Here is a 12,004-nt window from a genome sequence, read left to right on the forward strand (position 1 = left end):
CATCAGCACTGAAGTAAGGCCAGAAACAACGGGAGTAGATGCAAGTGCAAAAGAGATGAACACAGGTCCAGAAGATGTCTCCAGACAGAACTTGGGATACACTTATATGTAAAGAAAAAGAGAAGGAATACTGAGAGAGGAAGGAGAAATAGGAAAGTAGAATGCTACAAAAGTCAAAACAAGAAGGACAAACGGCAACAAATGATGAAGCAAGACAGATACATGGGAAAGATGATAAAAACAAGTATGCTTTAAAGACTGCAACATGATGAGAGGAAGATGTAAGAAATGGATGCACGCGGATTCATGTCCCAGTTCTTTCACTTCCTAGCTTCACTACCCTTTGTAGGGCTTCTCTGGTGGCTCAGACATTTAAGAATCTGCCTGCAATGCAGGAGACCACGGATCAATCCCTGGGTCAGGAAGATCCCTTGGAAAAGGAAATGGCAATCCACTCCAATGTTCTTGCCTAGAGAATTCCATGGACAGAGGAGCCTGGCGGGCTACAGTCCATAGGGTCACAGGAATTGGACACGACTGAGTGACTGATACGCACGCATACCTTTTGCACACTGACCTTTCCAAGCCATAGTTTCCCTATACCTGTAAAACTGAAATGCCATGTTGCAATAGAGTCCATGGATGCAACACTACTAGAAAGACAATATTTTATTCAACTCTGAGTTAACTTAAAGAAGATAAAGGCGGTTTTTCATTGATTTTTGTACTTCCTGCCATGCTTTACACTTTAGAAACTAACTTCTATTAAATTTTAAGAGTAATAACAAAACTTTCTATTTTGTACATGGTTGAAAATAAACTTCCCTGGTGGCTCATACGGTAATGAACATGCCTGCAATGCAGGAGATTCAGGTTCAATCCCTGGGTAGGAAAGATCCCCTGGAGAAGGGCAGGGCAACCCATTCCAGTATTCTTGCCTGGAGAATTCCATGAACAGAGGAGCCTGGCAGACTCCAGTCCATGGGGTCGCAAAGAGTCTTACTACTACTGCTGCTGCTGAGTTGCTTCAGTCATGTCCGACTCTGTGCGACCCCACAGACGGCACCCCACCAGGCTCCCCCGTCCTTGGGATTCTCCAGGCAAGAACGCTGGAGTGGGCTGCCATTTCCTTCTCCAATGCATGAAAGTGAAGAGTGAAAGTGAAGTCGCTCAGTCGTGTCTGACTCTTCTCGACCCCATGGACTGCAGCCTACCAGGCCCCTCCGTCCATGGGATTTTCCAGGCAAGAGTACTGGAGTGGGGTGCCAATGCCTTCTCCGACTTAGTAGTCTAACTACTACTAAGTAAGTGAAAGTCATTCAGTTCTGTCCAACTCTTTGCAACCCCATGGACCACGGAACTCTCTAGGCCAGAATACTGGACTGGGTAGCCTTTCTCTTCCCCAGGGGAACTTCCCAACCCAGGGATCAAACCCAGGTCTCCCACATTGTAGGTGTATTCTTTACCAAATGAGCCACAAGGGAAGCCCCCAAATACTACTACTATATAAAAGAAAAAAAAAGAAAATATTTCCATTTTTGGAGACTGTCTTCCTTTTTGGTTTATTAGCCTCAAACACTGTCTTTTATGTCTTCCACATCACCAAAGCCTAGTGCTAACAATATAATACATTGTTTTCTGACTAAACTATGTTTTCATTGACCTTGGCTCTCTATTCAATTTCATGAAAGCAAAAATAGAATTGTCAAAATCTTAGTTAAAAAAAAAATAAGCTATACACTTTACACTTTAACAATAAATTTCATTGGTTATGGTACTAACTTTCATAAATAAATAAAACATGTCATGGACTAATCAAAAGCTTTTTAAAAACTTTCATTATAAAACACTCTTGGAATATTGTAATAAGCTTGTAAAATTTTCCTAGATGTCTTAGTGAAAATGTTACTGCTTATACTACTCTCAAAGTTAGCATCTAAAATATTTATCAGAAAAAAAATAATTTAGTAGACCCTAGGAGTTTAATGTGCCTTTCCTGGAATAAAGTCAATAGGAGCATAAAAAGAAAACAGCAGAGTCAAAAATCAAAGATCACTAGCATGTCTGCACAACTATACAGAATTGTATTATAAAGGAAAGTCTTGACTAAATGATTTATAACTCCCTACCACACTTGTCACACTGTTCTGAGTAGTGAAAATACTTTTGAAAATAAATTATGAAAACTAAATAAAACATGGACTTATTCTTCATGCTAATGAGAAGAACACAACTGGTTGCACCATAAACAAATTTCTCTGACCTATGTCAACAGGAAAAAAACTATAGTATGATGTAAGATATTAATGGAAAACAGTTAAGCATGTAAGCATCATCTAGCCCTCATTATTCACTGTCATAAGGTCCTGAAAATAAGATCTTCACCTTATCAGAAAAGCCAACTGACTTGGGCCTCAGTCCCCAAACAGCTGGTTAAAAAGAGAATCCTGTCATGGTAAGTAGAGGGCATCTGTTTCACCAAAGGGCCCCACTCAGCCAATTAATGCATACAAACACCAGACACTGAGGAACTTTGCCACAACAACCTTTGGTTTTTTAGGCAAAAATCCCCTACCAAACAAAACTTAAATGTACAAGAAGCACAAAGTACATAACCTGGGAAGACTACTTGTATTTTATTATATACTCCTTCACTGCTTCCACTTCATTTAAAAAGAGAGAGACAAAAATCCATCCAAAATCCTAATTGTGACCATCTTAAGTCAATGACCTTCATTCCCTTTCCTCTTCTGTCACCCACTTCCTGGATTTCATTACCCTTTACTGCAGCACTACTTAGCAATCTGAAACCCAATGGCCCCTTTTGTCCCTTCTGTCTTTATCCTTCTAGCTCTCTCACTCCCCAATGCCATTGCTCTTGAATTAAATTGGACCAATTCAATTAAATAGTTGCTAGTTCCTTAACCTTTCCATCTTCCAATCCAAGTTGTTTTGGATTGCCTTCTTTCAGAATCCAACCTAGATCTCACGATCCATCATCATTTCAACTACTTTTCCTGCCAAGACTCCGAAGTGTTCCAAGTCAATTTCTCCTTCCCTTCTACAACATGATCCACTACTAGCCTCAAACTTCCTACCCACCACTTCTTTCCCCACTAACTACTCCTAGCAACAAGCTTGTTTCCTATCTTACCAAGAATACAGAGGCCATAGGCCAAACTATCCCTCCACTGTGTCCCTCATTCAAATTTATCACGGTCAAATCCATTTTTTTCTTCTTACCTTCCTCTATCAGAAAATACTGTGTCCCTTCTCAGATTGAAAGCCAGTTCATACACTTAAACACTTGACACTCCAGGTTTCTCAGGGACCTTGCTCTCACCAAGTACTTCCTTTCTCTCCCATACCCTTAACCTTAGTCATCCCAGCTGGCTCTTTCCCTTTTAATGCTCTTTCTTTCAGAGTTCCTTCCTTAGCCCTGATATGTTCATTCTGTACAGTCTTCCTGGACCATTTTTTCTATTCTTATGGTTTCTACTAACATGTATAACTGATACTCCTAAATCTAAAATTGAGACCTCCTTGTTAAGAGCCAAACCACCAATTTCAAACACCTACTGATCAGTTCCACCTGGATGTTACACATCAGCTTAAAATAAATATTCATCACTACTCCTTTTTCCCAAAAACATTTCCTCCTCTTAATGATTTACAGTTTCCTAAGCCAGAAATCTGGGAGGCATCACAGATTGCTCTACCTCATAAAAAAGTCACTATGACCTGTTAATTTTACTTGCTAAATCTCTCTAATCCATACCCAGTCTTTCACCCACATCTACCACAATGCAAGCAACTTTCCGTCAACCCCTACTGTTACCTCAATGCAGACAATCAGCCCTAAAATATCTGCTCTCTTTACTTCAGTCTCAATCCCCTCTAATTTTCCCCTCCAGTACTGTAAATATAAATTTGATCATATTACTATCTTAAAAAGCTTTAATGGCTCCCAATCACCTTCAGTATGAAATTTCTTTTACATGGGATACAAACATGCTATTTTCCTCTGCCTAGCATGACCTCCTTCTTCTGTTGACCGCCTTCTACTTATCCTATAAAGACTCAGCTTAAGAATTACAAACTCACTCTGACCACACTTCTAGGCTCAGTTAGACTCCCCTCATTTGTTTCCACAGAGTAGTGCAAAGAGAAATGACCAAAAAGGTTTTATTCATTAAAAACATAAAACCTCAGAGTTTATAGCCTCTGAGGGCCACTGAATATCAATTACGTAGAAGTGATTTTACAAAGCCTTAAAGTAGTTTCTAAGACAAAGTAGAAAAATGTATACAAATACAAAAATGTATACAAATAGTCCAGAACAAATTAGAGAATACACCTATGTTTAAAAAAAAGTTACACTGCTGAAACGTGAAAATCGTATTTAAGAAAAATGAGGGGAAAAGGACTATCGCTGTTATTATCTAATTACTCTCTACTATAAAATGACAATGAAATCATAGCCCTTATAAAAATAATTTAATATGCAAATTGTTTTATAAATGAAACCAAAATGGAAAAAACTATGTAGAATGTCCAAAGATAAGAAAAAAGTATCAGTAAGTAAGACATTATCCTTTATCAACACTCTTTTCTTCTGTTTTTCTAACAGATTTGAAATCTTAAAAAAATGCAGCTCATTATTAAAAAAGTAGAACCAATCACTATGGCTAAAAAGGTAGAAATTATTAAAGACTAAACAAAGAATGTCTTACATCATTCTACCTTGTTTAAAAAGTAATGCGAAAGACAACCCTTCCAGAGTACATATGCAGTCATATCTGTATTAAGTTCCTGAGTAGGCTTCCACATAGGTCAAAATGACAATTTTTCAGGTAATGTTTGTGAAGACACCAGGAGAATGTTAACCAGCAAACCAGTATACAAATAGAAAAGCTTCTTATACCTAGAAAGGCTTTGCATTAGGGTCCACCAAACACACCTCCCCCACTGCTCCCCTCCAAAAATAAATAAATAACACTAAAAACTCACCAGTTCCCTTTAAGAACAAAAGCCAAATACGCATCCCTATAAAATTACCAGGGAAAAATGAATTCAACCAAAATATTTCTGGAAAGTCAAGCCTCGATCCTAAAAAACCATCACCATTAGGCTAATTACTTCAGTCTTGTTTCACACTTGTGACACAAGTAAGGTTATTTTTCAATTCCTAAAGAACTGTCCTAAGGACAGGACTGAGTGACTGGACTGAACTGACTGAAGCTTATTAGAAGTGCCACAGGTTAAAGAGTCAAAGTTCTTGCATCCATGAAGCATGTACTGTATACAAAATTATGTATCAGAGATAATCACATCAAAAATTACTTTTGTGATAACCTCACAGAGTAGGTGCAATTACTAAATACCTTTTTAGTCAAGGTTCAAGTAAAAAAGCTAATGAGATTTATTGAAAGTTCCTAGGTTAGAAATGCACTGAGTTTCAGAACTTTGTAAATTACTGTGTGGAGCTCTGAATGCATTTTCCAATAGAAATAATGTAATAAATGGCAATTCAATCTCCAAAGCCCACAAAGGCCTATGATTACAGAGGAATCACTACTTCTGTATGTTATTATAAGAACTGGGAATGGCCAGTTCTATAAATTATTGTTAAAATTACAAAATAGGATTTGACATTTTTAAATGAGAGCATTTCCTTGTAATCAGAATAGCCTATTTCTGTAAAAATACTTAAAACAGCCATATTCTTTAAAACTCATATTTATAACTTTCAACAGATCACATAGAGAAAATAATGAAAATCGATATTAAAACAAACTATTAACTATCTGAAATAAAACTTGTCATAATATTCATCTTTCCAAAAGTGGCACATCTGGTTTTCATCATTGGGTAGGTAATATTTTCTTACTTTATTAAAAAATTACTAAATGGAGTTTGTTGGAGAATAATGAGACCAAAGTACATAAAAATTAAGGTTCCTAAAATTCCTAAAATTCAAACTTTATTGGGCAAGTTCTAACTATGAAATTGCTGGTATATACCAAACTATATTAAATAGGACTAAGTGTAAAATAACTGCTTTAACAGAACTATCTTATTTCAGAAATGGGAAAAGAAATTGAGTAGCATCTTTAAAAAGTTTAAGAGACATAAAATGACATCTTAAGAGAAAAAGTTAATAGTGACTAAAAGTTAATAATTTCAATTCAGGAAATACTCGGAGAATTTAACTTGTATATATTAACTTGAGCCTTTTTAATAATATGCTTTTCCCCCCTGAAAGCTTTCTCATCATAATCTAATAAACCCATTCTTTAACTCTATTTTACATCTGAAAGAAAACTGAAGCTGAAAATGGTTAAGATGTCTCGCGAGCACTTAAGTTCAGGTGTATTCTATTTGACTCTAAGCCCAAACTTCTCAGTACATTGTTGCTCATAACAAGGCTTAATATGGTCATTGTGGCTCTTCACTGTTTGTCCTAAGTCAAGTGTTTCTGGATAATTCATTAGTACTTCATGATATTAATAAAGAGTTAAACTGCATGACACTTACCAGCAGGAAAAAAAACTACTTTCAATTGAGTGACATATACCAGAAAGCTGAGGAGCACACGTTGTACCACAACTATGATGATTAGTTTTTAGAAGCAACGAACCTAAATTTCTGAATCTGACTTAACCAATTTCGTGTTTGAAAAAGGCCAGAAAAGAGAAGGGTACCATACACTTAGCTGAATTTGCTGAATCGGCTTACTGCACGAACTTCGGTGCTAAATCTGGACAGAACAGTAGCGAAAATCAAAGCGCCTCAGACTTGCCAAAAGAAAACTATAAAACCGCTCGTGAAACAACCCACCGGTTCGCAAATCTGGAAACGTGAGGGCCAAAGGAGAATTAGACAGGACTGGAGGATGGGACTGAAGGACTGGGTCTAAACAGGATCGGCTATTCTCAACGTGCTTTCTCCCGAAGTCGCCCGGAGCTTACCTCCTTGACCGGTGGGAATTTCTTCTTGCATTCCAGCGACAGTGCCCTCAAGTCGCTCTGCATATTCTCCAACAGCTTCTTAACCGCCTCGGGGCTGTTGGTGCCAGACATGATCCACCAAGCCCCGTGCCAATTTCTGAGAGGCGCAAACCAACTCTGGCACTTGTCAGTTCCTTCGGGCGACAGACAGCTCCCTTCAGGTGCCTCTGGCCCTAGGGCTGTTGGCCCCTAGGGCTCCACGGGGGCTCGGCCCGGCCTGGGCAGCGAGCCCGAGAGCCCCCCGCGGCCTCCTCGCAACTGCCCCCGCTCTTATCCTAGGGGCCCCCGCAGTCGCCCCGCCCTGCTACGCTCCGGCGGCTCTGGCGGAGAAGCCCACCAGGCGGGCAGGTCCCTCCGGCTGACGCAGGCTCGGCTTACACCGGTTGTCACCAGCCAAGCTGGAGAGAAGCTTCAGCGCTGTTTGCCCAAGACCCCCAGACTCGCCGACGCCATTAGCCGACTCGCCCACAATTCCGAGCGCGGCCGGGACACGTCAGCTACACTTCCGGGCACCGCGGCCACCGCCTCCGCCGTGGCCAATCCGAGCGTGGAGCCGTAGGCAGGGCGTGGCAAAGGGCGTGGTCACGCTCGGGGCGGGCCCAGATCAGGGCTGGGGCGCTTACACGGGCCCAGTTCCCAGCCTCGGAGTCGGCTTAGGGCACAGTTTGCCTCGAGGTTCGCTTGCTTTTTGGTGGCAGGTGTCTGAATAGTGCCCCTGATACTCCTTGTTGCGTCTGTGTTTATGTTTCTATTAAATTGTATTTCGGTGTAAACAGTTTGCTTCCTTTTGGATTCATCCTCATTTGTCCTGTCCCTCATTTTTCCCCCTTCGAATCTCGGAACAAGTGACCCCAAATCAACGCCTACCTTCTGTTAATCCTCCCCTCGACCCCCGACCTAAATTGCAATTCATCCGTAGAATTGTACAAAGCATGCCTTTACATACAAAGTACACTTACTGCGAACCAGTCACTTACCTTCCTAACCTGTAAAATGTAGCATTAAACCGCCCTCTATTCCAAACCCTTTGCTCGTTTTCCGTTTTACCCAAAGTAAAAGCCCAAATTCCTCTGTTCACCTTCCTGGAGTGAGTGAAGTCGCTCAGTCGTGTCCGACTCTTTGCAAGCCCCAGGCTCCTCAGTCCATGGAATTTTCCAGGCAAGAGTACTGGCGTGGGTTGTCATTTCCTTCTCCACGGGAGCTTCCCAACCCAGGGATCAAACCCGGGTCTCCCGCACTGCAGGCAAACGCTTTACCGTCTGAGCCACCGGGGAAGCCCTTCACCTATTTAACGCTCTGCGATCTGTCTCGCCTCCTTTACTGCATGTCTGTCTCCTCGTTAAAATGAAAATTCAGAAGCGTTGAATTTTTTTTTTCCCGGTTTTGTTTCCCGCTGTATCTCCAGTGCTTGGCACACAGTAGATGATCAATATTTATTGAATGAACGGATACCCTACTAAAAACAGTGTTTTGATGCTCAAATAATGAACCCACATAAAAGCCTTCGGTTAGGTTTGAAGTGCATGTGAGGGAAAGACAAACAGAAAAGGAAGCTGTGCTTCTCTGAAGATCCAGTTGTGTGTGTAAGAAAACTTGCTTTGCTTCTCTGAAGATCCAGTAGAGTGTGTGTGTGTGTGTGTGTGTGTGTGTGTGTGTGTGTGTGTATAGGGAAGTTTGCTTTGCTTCTCTGACTGGCAAGTGCTTTTAAAGGGAAGTTTCTAAGTGGGTATAGGCAGAGGGAAGGGTCTTCTCTGAAGATCCAGTTTTGTAAAAAAGCTTCCTTTGCTTCTCTGAAGATCAAGTAGAGTTTGTGTGTGTGTAGGGAAGTGTGCTTTGCTTCTCTGGCAACCAGTGGGCAAGTGCTTTTAAAGGGAAGTTTCTAGGTGGGTATAGGCAGAGGGAGGGGTCTTCTCTGAAGATCCAGTTGTGGGTGTAAGAAAGCTTGCTTTGCTTCTCTGAAGATCCAGTAGTGTGTGTGTGTGTGTGTGTGTGTGTGTAGGGAAGTTTGCTTTGCTTCTCTGACAACCAGTGGGCAAGTGCTTTTAAAGGGAAGTTTCTAGGTGGGTATAGGTAGGCAGAGGGAGGGGTTGCCATGTAGAAACAGAACAGTCAGGTCTTCAGGTCAGTATATTTTTGCCCAAGACATTTCACACTTGCTGAGTAGGGCGCAAAGAAAGGTTAGAGGGAAGTTTGAAAGAGGATAAAGGTAGATGAAGAAATGAACACCTTCAGACAACTGAGCTGATGACACCTTTATAGCACAGAACACAGGGACTTATGAAATTGTCAGTGGGTAGCAATGTTGGTTAGGCAATGCTGGTTGTAAAATAAGATCTTGCGCCACAAGTAATTCATAAAACAAATATTTTTTTTCTGTTTTTTTCCTTTCTAAGATGAAGCAAAGCAAGTGTAGATGAAGGTGGTAGATGTGGTAAAAGTAATCATTTGTGCCTATTACATCACTTCTGGGAAATTTGACAGCTGTACTAAAAGATATGAGTTTAGCAAATAAAAACAAAAACTTTGGCAGAAAATGGGACTATGTAGCAGACATTATTTTTGAGGTTCTAGGGAGGTTTTAAAAATGAGCTTCTAAAAACTGGCTAGTAATCTAGGATCAAGATCCTGTCCAGTGCCTTTCCCTATGTAGTCAAATTTCTATTGAAATTTAATTTTTTCATTGTTAGTTACTTTGGCATGACTGACTCAAAATCAATCTTCTTAGAGTCTTTTACATCTATTAATGTTGGGGAATGCAATTGGAATTCATTCATTAAAGCAACCCATAATGATTTGATATGCCAAAATTTTCTTACTGTACAACAATTACCTATAGCCAGTCTTCTGTAAATTTCTTTTATAATAAAAAAAATGAAAAATGTTTTACACATACATATGCCCAGAGAAGTTGTGCTGCCCTGGGAACAATGCATAGCTTTATGGCAAAACCAGGCAAGTTAGCAGAGCTAAAAATAGTATTTGATTTCACAAGTTAAGAAATCAGATAAACTCAGGAGTTAGCATTGCAAAAACAGAATCATTTCTCTTTAGTACCAAAATATTTCAAATATGTATTATCGTTTTCAAGTATCTCAAGTTCAGTTCAGTCGCTCTGTCGTGGCCTACCCTTTGCAACCCCATGAACAGCGGCACACCAGGCCTCCCCGTCCATCACCAATCCTTGAGTTCACCCAAACTCATGTCCATTGAGTTGGTGATGCCTTCCAACCATCTCATCCTCTGTCATCCCCTTCTCCTCCTGCCCTCAATCTTTCCCAGCATCAGGGTCTTTTCAAATGAGTCAGCTCTTCACATGAGGTGGCCAAAGTATTGGAGTTTCAGCTTCAACATCAGTCCTTCCAATGAACACCCAGGACTGATCTCCTTTAGGATGGACTGGTTGGATCTCCTTGCAGTCCAAGGGACTCTCAAGAGTCTTCTCCAACACCACAGTTCAAAAGCATCAATTCTTCGGTGCTCAGCTTTCTTTATGGTCCAACTCTCACATCCATACATGACTACTGGAAAAACCATAGCCTTGACTAGACGGACCTTTGTTGACAAAGTAATGTCTCTGCCTTTTAACATGCTGTCTAGTGCTGGGGTCCAGCCCCGGTGGATCCAGGGAATTCGAGGCGGGGACAGCATCGTCGAGGATCAGGAAACAATTGCTTAATTAAATGTTAATTAAGGATATAAAGAGTGGTTAAATAAGGATAGCTCAGTGAGGAAATTCAGTGGAGAAAAGAGGCTGAAATAAGGATAGCTCAGTGAGGAAATTAAGTGGAGAAAAGAGGCTGAATAATTCAGCCAGAAGGTGAGAGAAAGAACGACATGGGGAGACCAAGTTTCCGTGAACAAGGCCCGCACTTTATTTTCCAAAGTCGTTTTTATACCTTAAGTTATGCATAGAGGATAATGGGGGAAGGGGTAGAGTCATGCAGTAAGCCAGGCTTTATTCCTGCAAACTTATCATATGCAAAAGTTTAGGTCATTTGCATCATCTTCTGGCCCGGAGGCCTGTTAACATTTTAAGACCCTTTCTTCAGAAAACTTATTTTTCTCTAAAGGTGATTAGTCAGGTGCCACCCTCCAAAAGCATTAGATTAAGTTGCATTCCTATAGGGCAAAGGTGTGGTGGGCTACAACAAGAAAAAGAATTAACTCAAGGGTCCAAGGTTACAAACACTGCCAGGGACACAGCAGGTAAAGGATATGGAGACTTAGCAGCAAACATTGGCCCAACAAGTGAAAAACCCTTCACCAATACAATTTCTAATCAATCTTTTAACTGCTCAAAAGAATCTGTATTTAGACAGTTTAGAACATCTCATGCCTCTCACAGTTGGGAGGCTCTGATGTGGCCGGAAAAACCTATTCAGGCAGGCTAGAGGACTTCCAAAGGAGTTTGTAGGTTGAAACACTATCGGACCCAGGAACTTTATTAACTGGAGCTGTAAGTTAACTCTTTTTTTCAGAGAGAGGTAGTGGGCGACAGCCCCCTGTAAAGTCAGAGGTGTAGGTGAGAGCACAAAGAAATAAAGTAGGCAGACTCTGGTTTTGAGGGTAGATGCTCGAGAATTTCCAGGGGGACTCCTGAGGCTCGATCCCGCCTTTGCGTATGCCAAGCCTCCTTCCTCATGACCTTTGCCACAGGTGGAGTTCCTCACGCTGGCTCCCGGCAGTGATAGAATTCCAGCTGAGCTATTCCAGATCCTAAAAGATGATGCTGTGAAAGTGCTGCACTCAATATGCAATATGCCGGGAGATGGCTCCCGGCAGTCTAGGTTGGTCATAACTATCCTTCCAAGGAATAAGCATCTTTTAATTTCACGGCTGCAATCACTATCTCAAGTAGAACTTTTAAAATTGCAGCACACCTGTAATGTAGGAATGAGTGTAATGTGCCTACAAAATCTGTCTTCACTGAAAATTACACTAATAAATTACTGATAAATTAAACCTTTTATTACATAAATAATGCTTTCATAGCA

The 12,004-nt window shown here is 40.8% G+C and overlaps 1 protein-coding gene across 8 annotated transcripts in view; it reads right to left on the bottom strand.

Moving 5' to 3' along the window:
* Positions 1-7,477, bottom strand: part of MON2 (MON2 regulator of endosome-to-Golgi trafficking) — a 110,861-nt gene extending 103,384 nt beyond the window's left edge. For all 8 annotated transcript variants that reach the window (XM_086400227.1, XM_086400226.1, XM_086400229.1 and 5 more), the window contains exon 1: positions 6,972-7,477. In XM_086400227.1, coding sequence (XP_086256353.1) covers positions 6,972-7,002 — 31 coding nt within the window. In that variant the 5' untranslated portion in view covers positions 7,003-7,477. The remainder of the gene's footprint in view (positions 1-6,971) is intronic.
* Between the last annotated feature and the right edge of the window lie 4,527 nt (positions 7,478-12,004).

This window comes from Bos grunniens, chromosome 5, assembly GCF_055505025.1.
Source record: "Bos grunniens cultivar Pamir isolate PY7600 chromosome 5, Bosgru_T2T1.0, whole genome shotgun sequence".
In the NCBI taxonomy this organism is placed as follows: Eukaryota; Metazoa; Chordata; class Mammalia; order Artiodactyla; family Bovidae; genus Bos; species Bos grunniens.